The 22,080-nt window shown below is 47.5% G+C and overlaps 1 protein-coding gene across 3 annotated transcripts in view; it reads right to left on the bottom strand.

The window, feature by feature from the left end:
* Positions 1-350: 350 nt before the first annotated feature.
* BEAN1 (brain expressed associated with NEDD4 1) overlaps positions 351-22,080 on the bottom strand; it is a 46,654-nt gene continuing 24,924 nt past the window's right edge. For 2 of the 3 annotated variants that reach the window (XM_077288393.1, XM_077288394.1), the window contains 2 exons: positions 20,100-20,244; positions 351-2,881 (listed from right to left, as the gene is read on the bottom strand). In XM_077288393.1, the coding sequence (XP_077144508.1) occupies positions 1,673-2,881; positions 20,100-20,244 (1,354 nt within the window). In that variant the 3' untranslated portion in view covers positions 351-1,672. Of the gene's footprint in view, positions 2,882-5,214; positions 5,673-20,099; positions 20,245-22,080 lie in introns of those variants that run through there. The other variant, XM_077288395.1, reaches the window with a different exon arrangement.

Below are 22,080 nucleotides of genomic sequence, written 5' to 3'. Positions count from 1 at the left end.
CGTTATTAATCCGCAGGAAGCATGTTGTAGAGCTGCACAGATTTATATATATTTTTTCAGATATATCCCCTAATCTCCCTGTGCAGTCTGGCAGATACAGAGAGAATCTGCAGCTGCACACCCCTCCTCTCCCCTCCTTTTTGTATTAATGTATTATTTAACGAAAATGTCCTTTTTTCTTTTAAAGGGATATTTACTCCTTATTTTCCTTTTAGGACCAGCAGCATCAGGGTCACTTATCTGTCTCCTATACAGCCCTTTAGGTATGTTAATAAGAAGTTGAAAAAGTTTCATACTCCTTGATATGAAGGAACTACGTAGAACTTGGACCTCTCTGACAACTTTTCATCACTAGTTTTGACCTTCTATCCTCTCTAGGAGTCAACCCCCCAAAAAAACCACCCCAACGATGAAAGCATAGCAAAGGACAGTAAAAAATACTAACCGGTTCACCCAGTTCTGTACAAATTAAATTCCCCTCGATGTAGGTTCTCCCTCCATAAAACATGAAGTTACACAGCTGTGGGTACAAGGTTATACTATGACGAGGCTTCAGTTATAGCGTTTACATAGTGAATTATTCCACTTAAAATATAATTTTTAAAATGCATTATACTCCTGCAGAGCAGAAATCGTAATTCTACTGGCTTCAGAGCTGAAATCTCTCATTGCTGCCTAAATCTGGGAAGCTTTGCCACTTATCAGTCACTAATATAGGAGGAGCTCAGATGAACTGTCAGGGATGTGTTTGTTTCCAAAGAAGCAGAATTATGAATGCAGCTCTGGTGTAGAATACTAGTGAATTTCTAGTACTTTTTTTTTAGCTGGCAGGATTTGATAAACAAATATACATAGAAAAGGATCATTTATCGTGCTACATACATAATGCCAATGCTTCACAGTCAATAATACATCGTTATGATTATCTAAATATCCACCTGAAAAAGTAACTAAACTTTTTATTTTATTTTTCATAATTTTGACTAGCAGGGAAACGTTGCAAATCACTTTATTAGGAGATTGGTCCTCATTACCGTAGGAAAATAAAATAGCATGTAAGTAGCTTCCAAACCTCTGCTTTTCCCCAGACTATTTTCTGCCCACAGCTGCTCTGATATCAGGACGTTCTCCTATGGAGTACAGATGATGGCAGTGATGGGTCACCTCAGCTCCTGTATCACTGGTCTTGCTTTTACTGATGTAAAATACTGACCAAATACTGAGCATGTAAACGTGGCCTAAGTGTGGGAAACGGCTGAAAAGCAGAACATTCAGAGGAGGAGACAAGAGCTGACCCATCACTGCCATCATCTGTACTCCAAATCAGTCCGATCCAATATCAATGCCGGTAAATTAACTGGGGGGGAAACTTGGGATGATTTGCAAAGTTTTATAGCTTTCCATTCTTGACAAAGTTTTAAAAAAAAAAAAAAACCCTCAAAAGTTTAGAATGTCTGACTGCTCATGATGAGTTCTTAAGAAAAACCCTGAGTTTTGGCTTTGGCTAAAATTTCTACCAATATTCTGATTCAGAGCTGGAATTTGCTCCGAAAGGCAAAGAATTAGAAGTAAAAAAAAAAAGTCTGACTTTCTTTGCCCACTACTAGGCAGCGCTACTGAATAGCATTAGTGACCTCCCTGAATACACAGTACGCAGCCCTGTCCATCAGACTCAGTTTTGGTCCTTTTTGGTGATCATCACATAGTCCTCCTTGGTATCTTCATGTATATTATACTCATTAACCAGAAGGGCATCTCCGGTTGGAGAAGAGACCTGGAAGTGATTTTCCTCTGCTTTGATATTTGGCAATCTCATACCCTCGTTTTCCGGTGCTCGTGGTGGAATGTATGTGGAATTGGGTGGCTCTCGGAGCCTATTATCGGTACCTGGAGTCCAAATCGGTGGCTTGCCAGAAATATTCAACATGGAGAAATCAGAAGATGGGGACATCGGACTGGCAAAGCTCTCCGTGCCCTCCTTAGTAGTCAGGAATGCCCACTTGACCTCAATTTTGCCCAAATCGCTGCCTTCGGAAAATTTTGCCGAATCGGGTGGCACAGTTTCCTCGATAGGGTAAGTCAGCGACTCTCCGGACATGTTCAGCATCTTTAGTTTGGACACCACGCGCTCTTGCTTGGTCGGCGCGATGACTTCAGCCGGAGATTCATTAGACACCAGAGATTTCGGTGGGTCTAGCTGTTCCGTAAACGTCGTTATGTCAATGTTGTTACCTTGTAGGTCATAAGTGATCTTCTCGGCAAGCTCTCTGCCCTCATTTTTGGCTGATCCATCAGGTTTGACAAAGTTTAGTTCTTCGGAGACTGGAGCTACCCACTTTTTTGGCTTGATATATAGTGGGAAAATTGGCTGTTGGGCCAAGTTGAGGTCACTGTAGTTGTAGAGGAACTCATCGCTGTCCATGCGCTTGGTATAATAACGTGGCTTCTCTTCGGAAAGATCAGAGATGTCGTCCTGGCTGCTTGTACTGGTTACGGTCATCCCCACGGCTTTTATAGGGTCGTCATTACTGGGGTCGTTGCTTTTAAGATCTAAATTTTGCATTTCACCGGGTTCTCTGGTATCTTTACCAGTTTGGCCAGTAGGATCACTTCTATGTTTTGCTTCATGGCCAGGCCCATGAACCAAAAGACTTACGGAGACAGATTTATCTTCATTGAGGCGCCAAAGCATATTGTCACACTGAATTCTCGACAGATACAAGTCGAAGGCCGTCTGCTTGGCTTCTTCACTATTTATCTTGCCTCCGATCGTATATTCCGTTTTGGACACTATCGAGTAACCCACTCGTTGGAGGATCTGCCTGATGGCATCTTCTGGGATGACAGGTTGAATAAAATAGACAAAAGTTCCAGTAAATTTCTGTGAAAACAAAAACATAAAATGATATTATAGTAAAAAATAAACATAAAAGAAAACCAACTGAATGTATCATATGTGCACAAGTAGGGAAAGCTGGGCAACCACCTATTTGGGAGCTATAATGGCCATCTAGGCATGATGGGAAATGTCTGATTGCTTGGGGTCTAGAAGTGGGGGGTCCCAATTATCCTGTTCATTCCACATGATGCAGGTCCCTTCAATGCCATCACTCGTCTGTTCGCCAGCCCTATCAACATTGAATGGACTTGCACCATGCATGCTTGTTTCTACTCCTGCTACAGGGAAAAAGAGACCACTGCAGAGATATAGAGACCACTGCAGAGAAAAAGAGCCACTGCAAACAAAAAGAGCCACTACTGAGAAAGAAAGCCACTGCAGAGAAAAAGAGCCACTACAAAGAAAAAAGTGTCACTACTGAGAAAGAAAGCCACTGCTGAGAAAGAGCCACTGCAAAGAAAAGGAGCCACTGCAAAGAAAAAGAGTCACTACTGAGAAAGAAAGCCACTGCAACCAAAAGGAGCCACTGCAAAGAAAAAGAGCCACTGCTGAGAAAGAAGGCCACTGCTGAGAAAAAGAGCCACTGCAAAGAAAAGGAGCCACTGCAAAGAAAAGGAGCCACTGCAAAGAAAAGGAGCCACTGCAAAGAAAAAGAGCCACTGCAAAGAAAAGGAGCCACTGCAAAGAAAAAAAGAGCCACTACTGAGAAAGAAAGCCACTGCAAAGAAAAAGAGCCACTGCTGAGAAAGAAGGCGACTGCTGAGAAAAAGAGCCACTGCAAAGAAAAGGAGCCACTGCAAAGAAAAGGAGCCACTACTGAGAAAGAAAGCCACTGCAAAGAAAAAGTCACTACTGAGAAAGAAAGCCACTGCTGAGAAAGAGAGCCACTGCTAAGAAAAGGAGCCACTGCAAAGAAAAGGAGCCACTGCAAAGAAAAGGAGCCACTGCAAAGAAAGAAAGCCACTGCAAACAAAAGGAGCCACTGCAAAGAAAAAGAGTCACTGCTGAGAAAGAAGGCCACTGCTGAGAAAAAGATCCACTGCAAAGAAAGTCACTACTGAGAAAGAAAGCCACTGCAAAGGAGCCACTGCAAAGAAAAAGAGTCGTCACTACTGACAAAGAAAGCCACTGCTGAGAAAGAAAGCCACTGCAAAGAAAAGCCACTGCAAATAAAAAATCACTACTGAGAAATAAAGCCACTGCTGAGAAAGTCACTGCAAAGAAAAGGAGCCCCTGCAAAGAAAGTCACTACTGAGAAAGAAAGCCACTGCTGAGAAAGAAAGCCACTGCTGAGAAAGAAAGCCACTGCTGAGAAAAAGAGCCACTGCTGAGAAAAAGAGCCACTGCTGAGAAAAGGAGCCACTGCAAAGAAAAAAGTCACTACGGAAAAAGAAAGCCACTGCTGAGAAAGAAAGCCACTGCAAGCAAAAGGAGCCACTGCAAAGAAAAAAAGCCACTGCTGAGAAAGAAAGCCACTGCTGAGAAAGAAACCGAGAAAAGGAGCAACTGCAGAGAAAGAACCACTACAGAGAAAAAGCCACTGCAAATATAAACCACTACAGAGAAAAAGAGACAATGCAGAGAAAGAGAGCCACTGCAGAAAAAGAGAATCTGCAAGTAAAGTCAACCAGTAGGTAAAGCCATAAAGGCAATAAAAAAAAAAGCAAAAATATAATGTAGTGCATTTTTTAATGTTACCAGCCCTCTAAAATATGATAATTCACTGACATCTTTTATTTTGCATTGTAACACAGGTGGCCTTTAGTTTCTATGATAAATCTACAGCTTTCCTTCCTCCTGTGAGGTCATCGCCTCTTCCTGTATTCAGTGTTTTGTAAACTAAACTTACAAGAACCTAAACCGATCTCTATCCCTAGAGCTTTCCCTCCCCCTGTGCTTTGCCTCCCCTGCTCTTTCCTTTCTCCTGCTCTTTCCTCCCCCTGTGCTTTACCTCCAGTACTCTTCCCCTCCCTCTTTGCTTCACCTTACCCTGCTCTTTCCTTCCCCCTGCGCTTCACCTCCCCTATGCTTTGCCTCCAATGCACTTTGCTTCTCCTGCTCTTTCTTTCCCTGCTCATTGCCTCCCCCTGTGCTTCACACCTACCTTGCCCCTGTGCTTTCCCCCTTAATCTTTCCCTCCCCCAGCGATTTCCCTCCCCTTCTCATTGCCGCCCCGTGCTACGCCTCCCCTGCGCTTTCCCTGTTATTCGCCTCCCCTGCGCTTTCCTTTTTTTTCGCCTCCCATGCGCTTCCCCTTGGTTTCACCTCCCCTGCACTTCCCCTTGGTTTCGCTTCCCCTTCCACGCTTTTCCTACCTTCAGTGTCCTGATCTCTTTCCTCCATGGAAAGAGAAATAAGTTGACACAGATAAGCTCCAGGATTGCGAACCCCTTCATCATCTGCTTCAGCGCTTCCACCTTATGCTCCAGCTTTTCGCTCTGTAAGTTCTGTCTGATGAGCTGGGAGTAGTTTTCCCCCAGGGCTGCAGGGCAGTTGCACTGGTGAGCGTCGCCCCTGCACTGGTGAGCGTCGCCCCTGCACTGCAGCGGAGGATCACACAATGTCACATTGCCTTCATGGCTCGTGGACTCATAGTGGGCGATGTAGTCCTGGTAAAGCCGCTGCCTGTCTGCGTTGCTCTTCATCCTAGACCTCACTTTGTGGCTTTCCTTCCTGCTAAGTTCTGCATTGAGGAAGTTACTCAGGCTCTGCCTCCAGCTCCCTCCAAAACATTGGCTGGGTGTGTGCATTGTGCCTGACCACATAGGATGTGTTGTGTGTCAATCAGATCACTGGAGGAAAGGAAGAAGCAAAAGCGAAAGTCAGCTCTGGAATATACACAGATGTAGCAGAGCCGTGCTGGTCCTTCTCCTCCGGGGCTGCATAGAATTCTTAATTAACGTTACACTTTGCAAAATATTTGCATTTTTTTAAGTAATTTTTTTCTTTTATCTTTCTTTTTACACCGGTGAGTTTTGCATCAAATTCATCCAAATAGGTGCACTCTTATTTGGATTAATAAATCGGTGCACGGACTGGCCAGTGTGTAAGATTGAGCCGTGAGGACAGACCATCAATATAAAAGCACTGGACAACCCCTTTAATTGGTCGAACCATCATGTGGTTTTCTCTTTTGTCGTGCGATCTTTGATTCCATTTTTGTGTTTCAAATTATACAAAATGTTGAATTTTGCACAAAATTTTAAAAAATTTTTTGTCTTTGACCTATTTTTTGTACTTTTTTTTAGACCCAAAAGTCTTGTTTCTTTAATATATCACACATTAGTCTTAAACTGCCACCAAAACAAAGTTCAGCAGAATTTTTATTACACTCGGGTCACGGAAAACATTTGTGCAAAAACACTTTGCCTCATTTTGAAAAGTCACAAATGATGAATTAAGCAGAGTTTACATGAGGATATTTCATGATCTGTATGCAGACCGGCCCGGTAGTAGAGGAGACTTAGTTCAATTTGGGAGGCGGCCATTACAGTCCATATTGTAGCCATGAAATACACTGGCATGATCCCAGCCTTCAGCTAAATCTGGAAGGAATTAACCAAAAACAAAAGATTTTGCTATGTAATCTGAGAGTAGCATAATGTAGGGGCTGAGACCCTGATTCCAACGATATATAACTTAGTAGGCCGCTTGCTGTCATTTTGATACAATCACTGTTTTCTCTGCAGATCTCGGAATGCTAAGGTGTGTATAACCCGGCCCACACCACTGATTGGCTGCTTTCTGTGTACACTGACAGATAGCTTCCAATCAGTGCTGGGGGTGTGGTTGGACTAGAAGGCACGAGACACCTAGTCCTGTAGTGATAATCTCCTGTTGATAAAACACTGATTTTACTGAAACAGCAACACAGAGCCTAGTAAGTGACATCACCGGAATCTGGGTCTCTGCCTCTACATCAAGGTGCTCTCAGATTTGGTACCACTACCCCCATCATTGCACAACTCTCCAAGAAGATCATGATATATTATTAAATTCTTTATTTTATACTCTGCATTGTTTTGGTTGCCAAAAAATGTCTACATGTGTATAAGGGGTAACGTTTCTCCTCATGGAGAGTGACATACCAGCTGGCTTGTCAAGGTAAGGAGGCTTATTCGCCGTGCAATGCTCCTCTGGGAAATTAAATATGCAAATTGCCTCTTCTGAGAAAAAGAGGACTTAAACTCTATAGCACCACCTGTTGGAAGTAGCGATCCTACAAGTCACAATCAACCCTTTAACGAGTCGTGCAATATGACTTAGGATTAAAGCCAAATCAGTATCTCAATTCGCAGACACGGTGTTTCGGGCTGTTGGCCCTCGTCAGTGCGAAGCACACACTGTGCTCCAAATTATTATGCAAATTGGATTTAAGTGTCAAAGATTTAATTGTTTTGTTTTTCAAATAAACTCGTGGATGGTATTGTGTCTCAGGGCTCAATGGATCACTGAAATCAATCTTAAAAACGTGATAATTGGTTTTCCAGGTGATTTTAATTAAAGGAAAACTACTTAAAAATTATGTTCCACATTATTAAGCAGGTCACAGGTTTCAAGTTACATGGGAAAGAAAAAGGATCTCTCTGCTGCTGAAAAGCATCAAATAGTGCAAGGCCTTGGCGAAGGGATGAAAACATTAGAAATTTCCCGAAAACTTAAGCGTGATCATCGTACTGTTAAGAGATTTGTGGCTGTATCTGAGCACAAATTGTGTTTGTGCTGATAAAGGCATAATGAGGAAGATTTCTTCCAGGCAAGTTCATCGGATTAAGAGAGCAGCTGCTAAAAAGCCATTACAAAGCAGCAAACAGATATTTGAAGCTGCTGGTGCCTCTGGAGTCCCTCGAACCTCAAGGTGTAGGCTCCTTCAAAGGCTTGCTGTGGTGCATAAACCTACTATTTGGCCACTCCTAAACAGTGTTCACAAGCAGAAATGGTTGTATTGGGCCCACACATACATGAAGACTAATTTCCAAACATTCTTGTTTACTGATAAGTGTTGAGCAACCCTGGATGGTCCAAATGGATGGAGTAGTGGATGGTTGGTGGATGGCCACCATGTCCCAACAAGGCTGCAACGTCAGCAAGGAGGTGGAGGAGTCATGTTTTGGTCCGGAATCATGGAGAAACAGCTGGTGGGGCCCTTTAAGGTTTCTGAAAGTGTGAAAATGACCTCTGCAAAGTATATAGTTTCTGACTGACAACTTTCTTCCATGGTATAAAAAGCAGAAACGTGCCTTCAGGAGCTAAATCATCTTCATGCATGACAATGCACCATCTCATGCTGCAAAGAATACCTCTGAGTCATTGGCTGCTATGGACATAAAAGCAGGGCCGTATTTGCCACTAGGCCTAGGGCGGGGACAATGCAGGGGGCGGCACCTGAGCAAGGTTTGTTGTTTTTTTGTATTTTTTTTCCTGGGTCACCTCCCGACCGACCAACCCCCCCCCCCCCCCCCCCCCCCGCCCTCTCGCGCGCCCTCCCCCCGGCCGCCTCCCACCCACCCTCCTTGAAGACGATACTCACCCTGCTCCAGCGATGCCTGGTCTCGGCGTACACAGCTCGTCCTGAATGAGCGGTCATGTGGTACCGCTCATTAAGGTCATGAATATGCGCACATTCATGACCTTAATGAGCGGTATCACATGACCGCTCACGCAGGAAGAAGGTGCTGCGCCGGGAGTCGGGACAGAGCGAGAGGGATGTCGGCGCAGCCGCGCGGTGAGGAACAGGTAAGTATGAGGGGCGGGGGACGGGGGGATGAAGGAGGACATAAGTCGGCGCGCCATGGAAGATGGGAGCGGGAGCGGGGGGGGGAAAGAGATAAGCCATGCATTCAGGGGGGGGGAATGTGAGCCATTCATTCAGGGGGGGGAATGTGAGCCATGCATTCAGGGGGAAGGGGGAATGTGAGCCATGCATTCGGGGGGGAATATGAGCCATGCATTCGGGGGGGGGGGGAATGAGCCATGCATACAGGAGGGGGGGAATATGGGCCATGCATACAGGAGGGGAAATATGAGCCATGCATACAGGGGGGAATATGAGCCATGCATACAGGAGGGGGGGGGGATATGGGCCATGCATACAGGAGGGGAAATATGAGCCATGCATACAGGAGGGGGAATATGAGCCATGCATACAGGAGGGGGAATATGAGCCATGTATATGGGATGGGAGGGAGATGAGCCATGCATACAGGAAGGGGGGATATGAGCCATGTATATGGGATGGGAGGGAGATGAGCCATGCATACAGGAGGGGGGGGGTCATTATACAGTATTGAGCATCATGTGGGATCATTATACAGTATGGAGAACTGTGTGTGGCCATTATACAGTATTGAGCATCATGTGTGGCCGTTATACAGTATGGAGCATCATGTGTGGCCAATGGCCATTATACAGTATGGAGCATCATGTGTGGTCATTATACAGTATGGAGCATCATGTGTGGCCATTATACAGTATTGAGCATCATGTGGGATCATTATACAGTATGGAGAACTGTGTGTGGCCATTATACAGTATGGAGCACTATGTGTGGCCATTATACAGTATGGAGCACTATGTGGCCATTATACAGTATGGAGCACTGTGTGGCCATTATACAGTATGGAGCACTGTGTGGCCATTATACAGTATGGAGCACTGTGTGGCCATTATACATTATGGAGCACTGTGTGGCCATTATACAGTATGGAGCATCATGTGTGGCCATTATACAGTATGGAGCATCATCTGTGGCCATTATACAGTATGGAGCATCATGTGTGGCAATTATACAGTATGTAGCATCATGTGTGGTGGCCGTTATACAGTATTGAGCATCATGTGTGGCCATTATACAGTATGGAGCACTGTGTGGCCATATTTTTGTTTGCTTTTAATTATTGTATATGAAACAGTGTGATCAGCAGTGCTAAATGGTTGTGGTTGGGACGTGGATATGGGTGTGACTAGTTGTGAAATGGGTGTGGTCAGAGGCGCGGCCTAAAATTTGCCGCGGCGCTCTACGTGCGCCGCAAACTTTATACCTCCTTCCCTTCTTCAAAAGTTGGGAGGTATGGTACCGCATTTGCCAGATCATGGCAAGTGCCGCAAATCCCATAGGGAATGAATGAGGCCGAACGCAGTGTTGCCGTAAGTGATCCGTTACGCGGCAGATGCAGAAAAACTGCCGGATCTGCTGCAAAAGGCGACTTTCACATCAGCGATTCTTGCCAAAGTCACTGCCGATAGTGTCATACTCACCAAAGGGGGAGGCAGCACTAAGGCCATGTTCACACTTTGCGGTTTTTACCGCGGAACCGCCGCGATTTTGATGCTGCGGGTCCGCAGCAGTTTCCATTGCGTTTACATTTACATGTAAACCCTATGAAAACCGCAAACCGCTGTGCACATGCTGCGGGAAAAACCGCGCAGAAACGCAGCGGTTTACAACCCGCAGCATGTCACTTCTTTGTGCAGAATCGCAGCGATTCTGCACCCATAGGAATGCATTGAACTGCTTACTTCCCGCATGGGGCTGTGCCCACGTTGCGGGAAGTAAGCGGATAATGTGCGGGTGGTACCCGGGGTGGAGGAGAGGAGACTCTCCTCCAGGCCCTGGGAACCATTTGTGTGTAAAAGAAATAATTAAAATAAAAAATCATGTTATACTCACCTCTCAGCGCTGCACGCGGCCGGCCGGTCAGAGTTGCTGTGCGAACAGGACCTGCGGTGACGTTGCGGTCACATGACCGTGACGTCGCGGTCACATGACCGTGACGTCACGAAGGGTCCTTCTCGCACATCATCTTTGGAACCGGACCGCCGGGTGCAGCGCCGAGGAGATCGGGACGTCAGAGGCAGTGGCGTAGGAAGGGGGGGGCGGGCCGCCCCGGGCGGCACAATGCCGGGGGCGGCACAATGCCCGGGGCGGGTCCGACCCAGCGAGGAGGAGGAGGAAGAAAAAAAAAAAAAAAAAAAGAGACGCGGGCCCTTTAAATCTTAGGGCGGCGCCGACCGCCGCCACGACCAGGGCCCCCCCGACCAGCGCTGGCATTGGGCCCCCGTTCTAATACTCACCTCTCCTGGTTCCTGCGGCAGCTGCAGCGTCTTCGGCGCCCTCTGACTCTGTGACGTCTCAGGGCAGAGGGTGCGATGACATCATCACTGCGCGCTCAGCCTCTCTGTCCTGAGCGTTGCAGAGCCGGAGAGACTCTGAGTGCACCGGACCTGCGCTGGGAACGGGAGAGGTGAGGATTTTACTTTTTTTTTTTTTCTTTATGTCTGACTCAGACACACTGGGGGCAATGCTGGACACACTGGGGCAGATTGCTGGACACACTGGGGGCAATGCTGGACACACTGGGGCAGATTGCTGGACACACTGGGGGCAATGCTGGACACACTGGGGCAGATTGCTGGACACACTGGGGGCAATGCTGGACACACTGGGGCAGATTGCTGGACACACTGGGGGCAATGCTGGACACACTGGGGCAGATTGCCGGACACACTGGGGCAATGCTGAACACTGGGGCAGATTGCCGAACACACTGGGGCAATGCTGAACACTGGGGCAGATTGCCGGACACACTCGGGCAATGCTGAACACGGGGGCCGATTGCCGGACACACTGGGGGCCGATTGCCGGACACACTGGGGGCCGATTGCCGGACACACTGGGGGCCGATTGCCGGACACACTGGGGGCCGATTGCCGGACACACTGGGGGCCGATTGCCGGACACACTGGGGGCCGATTGCCGGACACACTGGGGGCCGATTGCCGGACACACTGGGGGCCGATTGCCGGACACACTGGGGGCCGATTGCCGGACACACTGGGGGCCGATTGCCGGACACACTGGGGGCCGATTGCCGGACACACTGGGGGCCGATTGCCGGACACACTGGGGGCCGATTGCCGGACACACTGGGGGCCGATTGCCGGACACACTGGGGGCAGATTGCCGGACACACTGGGGGCAGATTGCCGGACACACTGGGGGCAGATTGCCGGACACACTGGGGGCAGATTGCCGGACACACTGGGGGCAGATTGCCGGACACACTGGGGGCAGATTGCCGGACACACTGGGGGCAGATTGCCGGACACACTGGGGGCAGATTGCCGGACACACTGGGGGCAGATTGCCGGACACACTGGGGGCAGATTGCCGGACACACTGGGGGCAGATTGCCGGACACACTGGGGGCAGATTGCCGGACACACTGGGGGCAGATTGCCGGACACACTGGGGGCAGATTGCCGGACACACTGGGGGCAGATTGCCGGACACACTGGGGGCAGATTGCCGGACACACTGGGGGCAGATTGCCGGACACACTGGGGGCAGATTGCTGGACACACTGGGGCAGATTGCTGGACACACTGGGGCAATGCTGGACACACTGGGGCAGATTGCTGGACACACTGGGGCAATGCTGGACACTGCGCCTGTGCGGCCGCCCTGCTTGTGAATCCCAGCCCTGCACTCTGCATAATGCATAACACACTGCGGGGCTGGGATTACCAAGGTGGGTGGCCGCACTCGCCGCACAGGCACAGTCTGCCAGCCTGGCTGTGACGTCAGACGGCCAGAGCTCTCTGCGCCTGCACCAAACAGCGATACACAGTGCAGGCGCCGGATTTCATGGGTAAACAGCGCTGAGGGGGCGGTGCCCGGCGTTGAGTGACGGCAATGGGGGGGGGCGCCAAACTCGGGAACAGCCCCGGGCGGCAAAAGCTCTAGCTACGCCAGTGGTCAGAGGGTGAGTATATAAACTTTTTTTTTTTATTTTAACATTACTATTGATGCTGCATATTGCTGCATATGCAGCATCAATAGTATAGGCGGAAACCCGCAGCGGAAACCGCGGAACAAACCGCGATAAATCTGCAGGGATAACCGCAGCGGTTTTGCCCTGCAGATTTATCAAATCCGCTGCGGGAGAACCCACAGAGGTCACCCGCAAAGTGTGAACATGGCCTAAAAGTGCCTAGGACAGCAGAAACTGTAATTACGGCCCTGCATAAAAGGAGATAAACTCATGGTGTGCCCACCATCTTCCCCTGACCTCAACCCTATAGAGAACCTTTGGAGTATCAACAAGCAAAAGATCTATGAGAGTGAAGGTGATATCAAAGAAGGGTTCCTATGTTAACATGTAACTTGGCCTGTTAGGATGTTTTGGCGTTAAATAGCTTCTAATGCTGCAAATTCCACAAATGAGCATTTTCAGTTCTTTAAAACATATCAAATGTTTAGAAATTCTACTGTGCCTAATACTTTGGAACAGTGCATTTTCAGTATTTATTCATTTTGGAGATTATACTGATATCATTGGGAGGTTTCTTCAATAAAATTCGATGTATACTAACGGGTGATTACTTTTATTAGACTGACTGTCATTTGCACCAACTATTTAGGAACATCCGATAAAAATGTAATTTGCATCATAATTTGGAACATTATATATATATATATATATATATATATATATATATATACACACACACATACATATCAGACTGTGTAGATGTATAAGATGACTGTACATAAGCCATCAGTACTTATATACAATGGTGATATAGGTAAATAGGATCATGAGTATGTATATACACTGTATGTGGAGGTGTGTACGATCGGTACTAGTGTATATGCAAAGAAGACGACTGTACAGGTGAGACCAATATGTGTATGAGACACAGAACATGGACATAACTATCTCTATATAAGATGTCAATATCTCTAAACAGTCATGGCCAAAAGTGATGGCGCCCTTGAAATTGTTCCAGAAAATGAAATAGTTCTCCCAAAAAATTATTGCACTTACACATGTTTTGTTATACACGTTTTTTTTCCTTTGTGCGTATTGGGAAAACACAAAAAACGGATGAAAAAAAAAAGCAAATTGGACACAATTTCACACAAAACCCCAAAATTGGGCCATACAAAATTGTTGGCACCCTCCACATAATATTTGGTTGAACACCATTTGGAATAAATAACTGCAATCAATCAATTCCTATAACAGTTAACAAGCTTCTTACACCTCAGATGGAATTTTGGACAAGTCTACTTTTGCAAACTGCTCCAAGTCTCATATTTGAAGGCACAGTCTCAAAAACCTCAAAAGGTCCCAAGACCTAGGTCACAAACCCAGTTTTTTGACACTGGGCACTACATTGTGACCAAAATCCATTGGTAATCTACAGATTTTATGAAGCCTTGGCACACAATGAAGGCACCCAATGTCAGAGGCAGAAATACAACGCCAAAACATCTTTGAACCTCCACCATATTTGACTGTGGGTAGTGTTATTTTCTTTGTAGGCCTCATTCTGTTATCGGTAAACAGTAGAATGATGTGCTTTACTAACAAGCTCTATCTTAGTCTCATCAGTCCACTAGACACTTTCCCAGAAGGATTTTGGCTTACGTACATTTTGGCAAACTGCAGTCTAGCTTTTTAGGTCTCTGTCACCAGTGGAGTCCTCCTGGGACTCCTGCCATAGCGTTCCATTTAATTCAAATGTCGACGGATAGTTCACGCTGACACTGATGCACCCCGAGCCTGTAGGACAGCTTGAATTTCTTTGGACCTTGGTTGGGGCCGCTTATCCACCATCTGGATTATTTTGCGTTGCAACCTTTCATAATTTTTTCTCTTCCATCCACGTCCAGGGAGATTATCTACAGTATCATGGGTTGTAAATGTGGTGCCCCTGAGGGTCCAGTCACCACAGAGGTATTGCAGGTCAGCCAGAGGTGTGGTATCCCACTCAGGTAAGGAAGCAGCACTACCCAGGACTCTAACACCAGCATCCAACACCTCACCGCTCCAATCAGGGCACCTGGGCGTACCCTATGGGAGGATGGCCTCATCCCAGTCTGGAGAGGGTTACTAGGTAGAGGGTGTGGGTGGAGAGAGTAGAGATGTCATGGAAACAAGAGGGAGGAATTAGAGGGTTAGACAGTTGGAGCTGAGACTTGAGCAGTGAGGAGCTCGTCCCAGCACCAGAAGACAGAGAGAGAAGTTGCAGAAAGTGAGAAAGAAGGGGTCCTAGGGGCACGGGTAGTGAGAAATCCGCCATCGCCAGGTGGGGGGACCAGGTTGCAGTGGGGAACTGACCCCCAAAACTAGTGGAGAACTACAAGGCTCAGCTAGCCAGCTGGAAGCTGTGGTACCTGTATGTGCCACAGCCACATTCACACACACTTGCTGAAAAGGCAGCCACATAGGAGCAAGGGGACTCAGAGGACATCGCCCGACAAGGTCTGCGGCTGCTGGCTTGCGCCACTTGCCCTGCACTACAACTACAATCATCTCAACACCTATATCTGCCCTGGGGACTAGCTCTGCCCGTGGAGAGCTGAAACATCTTTGCTGCGTCACCAACTGCCCAAGTGGATCTGAAGTGCAGCGTCGGCCATATTGACCGAACACCACGGGTGGCGTCACAAACTATCCCCCATAAACTTTATTTCCCTCTTTTATCATCATTTTCATTGGACACCCAGGGCCACGGACCGGGTCACTGCTGCTGTGACACATCCCTTTAAGAACTGGCCCAGTACAGAGTATCCCCACGGCCCTGGCGGGTGCTCCATTTTTGGAGTCACGAACAGGATGGCCCGACCCGATAAATCGGGTCTTGTGCGCCATAGACTGTGATGAACTGTTTAATAGCCGCCATTGTCACACCACACGGCATGCAAAGAGAAGAGAAACGTGTCGTCGTGGGCGGGATGTGACTGTGAGGCGCAAAGACCATGCCCGTCCACTACAAAAACTACTATACAACAATGACATGTCCATCAGCAAGAGAGATCCGCCTCCTGATTTGGTATGGTGGGGACAGGAAAGAAAAGAAGGCCCACCCACGAAGGAAGGAGTGGGAACAACACGTGGGTGTTGCAGAGAACCCAGAACCCAAGATGACGAGCGGTGGTGACCCGCAGAGTGGGGAAGCAGCAAAAGACTTTCACGGTTGACGGGATGAGGACCTGAACCAACCGTCAGCCTTGAATCTGGGGTTCCTGGGAGCTCAGGTGGAGGAGCTGGGCCGCCAGCTCCTGGGCACGGAGCTCACCACGGTGGGCAGGTGGAAGTCCGCCCTGCGGAGGAAGATCAAGCTGGAGGAGCAGCGTCCCGTTCTGCGGCCAAAGTCTCCAACCCCAGTGGAGAAGGAGACCGGCACCGGTGACCGACCCTGCCCCGGTGACCGACCCTGCTCCAGTGACCGGAGGGACTTTAGTGAGCCCACTTCCAACCCCGACAGCCCCTAAACCTGGCTGGGTTTACTATAATCCCTCCTGGGACCAGACATCAGGCATGGAGGATCGCCTGGAGGTTCCACTGGAGCCCACGGGTACACCACTGGAGGTGAGCGTGGAGAACTTTGTGTTCCGCTGGGAGGGGCAGGGGACAGATATGATCGGGTTCCCTGGGGAGGCTCAACCAGAGGGGTCCCACGTAGAAGTCTTCAGCTCGGAGGAATACAATTAGCAGCTGGCGCTTAAGTGGGAGAAGGAGGAAGAGGAGGTCAACGCCCAGCGTAAGGCCATGGAGGAACGGAACCGGCAGGCCAAGGCCCAGGCCAGCAAGGCCAAACAAGCAGACCGGGGGACCCATGGAGGCAGGGCACCGTGGTGGCCTTCCAGCTTAAGAAGGGCTGGGGTTTCATTAAGGAGTCCAGAATGTTGGCAGAGGTATTCGTCACCCGGCGGGACATAGGATCTCACCTCCTGGAGGGACACCCTGAATGGGATCTGTACCCAGGGGACCACATGACTTACACCTGTCTTTGGGGTAAAAAAGGGTGGTATGCCCTGAACGTCAGGAAATGTAAGCATACAGCTCCTGGTCCAGAGGCTGCCAGTCCTGAAAAACCAGCAGTGCCAACAACGCCAAAAGCCAAACCGGTCCCTGCTGCAACAACAAGCGCTGCACCAGCCCCTGCAGTTCCAGCCAGACCAACAATGCGAGATAAAGCCACCCAAACCCTGGTGGTAGGACCTGAACAACTGGTAATAACAGGTGTAGTTCTGCACCAAGAATTTTCCCGGCCAGGGGAATGGCCAGCACCAGGTACTGCCCTGGAAGCAGAAGAAGTAAGCATAGAAGAGATAGCACCTGACTGTAAATAGTTAATAAAGTGTAATAATTGATAGTGAAGTTAATCTGGTAAGGTTTATTTTTTGTTAATACAGAAACAATAGGATCATGGACATTGAGTGACCAGAACTTTTGTTGTACATAGTTAGCACATCTTAATGTGCTCCTTGTTGGTTTTACATCACGTCTTTAAAAGTGCGAGTAGGACACTAACCCTTTAATAAAAGGCCAAAGAACAAAAATGGTCTGGCGTGGTCGAAAAAGTGGTCCAACGCGGTGCCCTGTAGCCACGCCCAGGGGCCTACATTGGGGATTTCAGATGGGTTTCCCCCCACATATTGCACTAAAGAGAGGGATTCCCCGGTTTGGGATCCCATTGAAACCTACTGAACTCGATGGAGAAAGTTTTATAGAACTTGATAGAAATTGTTTCATTGCACTTAATAGAGAATGTTTTACTGTCTTTAATTAACAATGTCTTATTGAACGTGAAAGAAAATTTTTTTTGGAAGTAAATGCTAATACATTTTATTGAGAGAAATGCCAATATTCTGCTTAGAGTAATGCCTTAGTTCATGTTTGAGTTATTTATAAGTAACGCTCAAGTACAAAGTGCCTCCCATAAAGGGAAGAAGAAGTTATCAACTTAACTGTTTAACCTGTTGAAATGCTTTTCTAAGAATTAATTGAATGTTTTCTGTAATATATGGTTTACGCTGTTACAGCCCGCGGACGCGCTGTGTTTAACGGGGGGATATGTGGCACCCCTGAGGGTCCAGTGGCCACAGAGGTATTGCACCTCAGCCAGAGGTGTGGTATCCCACTCTCGGGTAAGAAGGGGCACTACCCAGGACTCTAACACCGGCATCCAACACCTCACCACTCCAGTCAGGGCACCTGGGCGTACCCTATGGAAGGATGGCCAGTCTGGAGAGGGTTATTAGGTAGAGGGTGCGGGTGGAGAGAGTAGAGATGTCATGGAAACAAGAGGGAGGAGTTAGAGGGTTAGACAGTGAGGAGCTTGTCCCAGCACCAGAAGACAGAAGTTGCAGAAAGTGAGAGAGAAAGAAGGGGTCCTAGGGGCACGGATAGTGAGAAATCCACCTGTGGGGCCCACATCCACGCTGACCATTGCCAGGTGGAAGGACCAGGTCGCAGTAGGGAACCAGCCCCCAAGATTAGTGGAGAACTACAAGGCTCAGTTAGCCCGCCGGAGGTTGTGGTACCTGTATGTGCCACAGCTACATCCACACACACCTGCTGAAAAAGCAGCCACATAGGAGCAAGGGGACTCGGAGGACGTCGCCTGACAAGGTCTGTGTGCGAAGGCGCAGGGCAGGAGAGGAGGGAACCAGCGCAGCGAGACGGCCAGGAAAGGAACACAAGAGAGGAGGCCTGGAAAAGTGTACCCCAAATCATCTAGGGGTTGGCTGGACCACAGACGTGGAGGATACAGCACACGGCTGGAGACAGTAATCTGCAGAACTGTGAGTAAAGCGTTGAAAACTGCACCCAGCTGTGTCCTCTGAATTATTCCTGCACCACTTGCCCTGCACTACAACTACCACAAATACAATCATCACAAATAACACCTATATCTGCCCTAGGTACTAGCTCTGCCCGTGGAGAGCTGAAACATCTTTGCTGCATCACCAACTGCCCCAATGGATCTGAACTGCAGTGTCGGCCATATTGACCGAACACCACAGGTGGCGTCACGAACTAAACCCCCATAAACTTTAATTCCCCCTTTAATTTCAATTTGCCTTTTATTGGATGCCCAGGGCCACGTACCGGGTCACCGCTGCAGTGACACATTCTCTTTAAGAACTGTCTGACCTGGCCTGAGCACCCCACAGCTCCGGTGGGCACTCCATAAACTTTTTAAGGATGTTGCACACTGTGGACAAAGGAACAGCAAGATCTCTGGAGATGGACTTTTCATACTGCCCACACCTGTTACTTGCCATAGGTGAGTTTGAACGAGCATCACATACTTGAAACAGTTGGTTTACCCATAATTTTGGAAAGATGCTAATTTCGTCCACCCATTTTTGGAGTTTTGTGTGAAATTATGTCCAAATTGCCTATTTTTTTTCTGTATTTTCTGTGTTGTTCCAATACACACAAAGGAAATTAACATGTGTATAAGGCTACGTTCACATTTCACGCACAACGCATGTCAAACGCATACACAACGCAGCGTTTTTTGACGCATGCGTTGTCCTATACAATTGAAGATCCAAAACGCCCCCCAAAAAATACTTTTAGTCAAAAGGCGCATGCGTCAAAAAACGCGGCTCAACGCAGGCAACTGCGCCCTATGCGTTTTTCATAGACACTAATGTGTTTTTTTGGCGCATTTACGACGCAGGTGCGTTGCATGCGTTTTTCTTCGGAAATGTGATGCATCAAAACTGCTACCTGTAGCGTTGTCCGCGCCCTGTCTGGTGCGCCAAAAAAATGCATGCGTCATACAACGCATGACAACGCATACGGCGCATGTCCATGCGCTCCCCATGTTAAAGATAGGGGCACATGACGCATGCGTCGACGACGCTGCGCCCAACAACGCAAATGTGAACGTAGCCTAACAAAACAACTGTAATGGCAATAATTTTCTGTTAGAAATACTTCATTTTCTGGAACAATTTAAAGGGTGCCAACACTTTCGGCCATAACTGTATAACAGGTCAGTATCTTTATGTAGGATGACCGTATCTCTATATAAGATGAGGCCTATGTAATAGGTGCAGTGTGAGACAGTTGTGGTTCTGTATAGCCCTTAGTAAGGTGTAATTACAATTCTTATAAAACTATTGCGCTTTCTTATTGCTATTTAGAAACTAATTGCACTTCTCCAATTAAGCACACAAACGTATTGATGCCACATGACAAGGAACAGATAGGATAAAACGCCACTAAGAATATTGCGAACTCCTATTTTCCTCTGACCTCCCAACGGCCGGAAAGGCAACGTTTTTTAACATGTCCATCGGTATTATAGGGAGGTGAAGACTTCTCTTGGCCGTAGTCTGGACCGGTGTGACAACGTGTAAGTTAACAGTACATAAAGGCGAGGAGACCTGGAAATGTTCTGTATCAGTTTGCGAACACAGTGGCATCTCCGCAGAGCTGGGACCGAGATGTGGATCTTCTAAGGAGTAAGGTGGAGGATCATCTGCTGGGATATACACTTCCAATGTTCCTGGCCCAACACAGTCTTCATAGCTGGAGGACAAGATTAATACATTGAATTATTAATTATTATTGTTAGCGCTTTCCCAGAAGGAAAAAAAACAATATCGCTGATGTCACCTATTGGAAGTAGCTGCCCTATCAATGTCAGATTATGCCAGAAACCCATAGATTCGGGCCTACCAAGACACCTTTCTAGTATGTCTTTCTGTCAGAATTCTGTCTGCTGTCCAGTCCAGCTGGACATCTCCAGCGTGCCTGTGGTTTCCAGTACATCTACTGCCAGTCTGCGGTTTCCAGGACCTCTGATACTTGTCTGTGGTTTCCTGAATTTCTGCTACCTCTGAATCGTCTGCATCATGTCCACCTGGACCTTGGGCTTTGAGGGTCCACAGCACAAAGTGAGCCTACATAGCCCTGCAATCCCCCCATATGTACCCTCACATAGCCCTGCAACCCCCATACAGTTGTGGCCAAAAGTATTGACACCCCTGCAATTCTGTCAGATAATACTAAGTTTCTTCCTGAAAATGATTGCAATCACAAGTTCTTTGGTATTATTATCTTCATTTAATTTGTCTTAAATGAAAAAACACAAAAGAGAATGAAGCAAAAAGCAAAACATTGATCATTTCACTCAAAACTCCAAAAATGGACCAGACAAAAGTATTGGCACCCTCAGCCTAATACTTGGTTGCACAACCTTTAGCCAAAATAACTGCGACCAACCGCTTCCGGTAACCATCAATGAGTTTCTTACAATGCTCTGCTGGAATTTTAGACCATTCTTCTTTGGCAAACTGCTCCAGGTCCCTGATATTTGAAGGGTGCCTTCTCCAAACTGCCATTTTTAGATCTCTCCACAGGTGTTCTATGGGATTCAGGTTTGGACCCATTGCTGACCACCTTAGAAGTCTCCAGTGCTTTCTCTCAAACCATTTTCTAGTGCTTTTTGAAGTGTGTTTTGGGTCATTGTCCTGCTGGAAGACCCATGACCTCTGAGGGAGACCCAGCTTTCTCACACTGGGCCCTACATTATGCTGCAAAATTTGTTGGTAGTCTTCAGACTTCATAATGCCATGCACACGGTCAAGCAGTCCAGTGCCAGAGGCAGCAAAGCAACCCCAAAACATCAGGGAACCTCCACCATGTTTGACTGTAGGGACCGTGTTTTTTTCTTTGAATGCCTCTTTTTTTTCTCCTGTAAACTCTATGTTGATGTCTTTGCCCAAAAAGCTCTACTTTTGTCTCATCTGACCAGAGAACATTCTTCCAAAACGTTTTAGGCTTTTTCAGGTAAGTTTTGGCAAACTCCAGCCTGGCTTTTTTATGTCTCGGGGTAAAAAGTGGGGTCTTCCTGGGTCTCCTACCATACAGTCCCTTTTCATTCAGACGCCGACGGATAGTACAGGTTGACAGTGTTGTACCCTCGGACTGCAGGGCATCTTGAACTTGTTTGGATGTTAGTCGAGGTTCTTTATCCAACATCCGCACAATCTTGCGATGAAATCTCTTGTCAATTTTTCTTTTCCGTCCACATCTAGGCAGGTTAGCCACAGTGCCATGGGCTTTAAACTTCTTGATGACACTGCGCACGGTAGACACAGGAACATTCAGGTCTTTGGAGATGGACTTGTAGCCTTGAGATTGCTCATGCTTCCTCACAATTTGGTTTCTCAAGTCCTCACACAGTTCTTTGGTCTTCTTTCTTTTCCCCATGCTCAATGTGGTACACACAAGGACACAGGACAGAGGTTGAGTCAACTTTAATCCATGTCAACTGGCTGCAAGTGTGATTTAGTTATTGCCAACACCTGTTAGGTGCCACAGGTAAGTTTACAGGTGCTGTTAATTACACAAATTAGAGAA

The sequence above is a fragment of the Ranitomeya variabilis genome, chromosome 2 (genome assembly GCF_051348905.1).
Source record: "Ranitomeya variabilis isolate aRanVar5 chromosome 2, aRanVar5.hap1, whole genome shotgun sequence".
In the NCBI taxonomy this organism is placed as follows: Eukaryota; Metazoa; Chordata; class Amphibia; order Anura; family Dendrobatidae; genus Ranitomeya; species Ranitomeya variabilis.
This window is presented reverse-complemented; position numbering and strand designations above follow the sequence as displayed.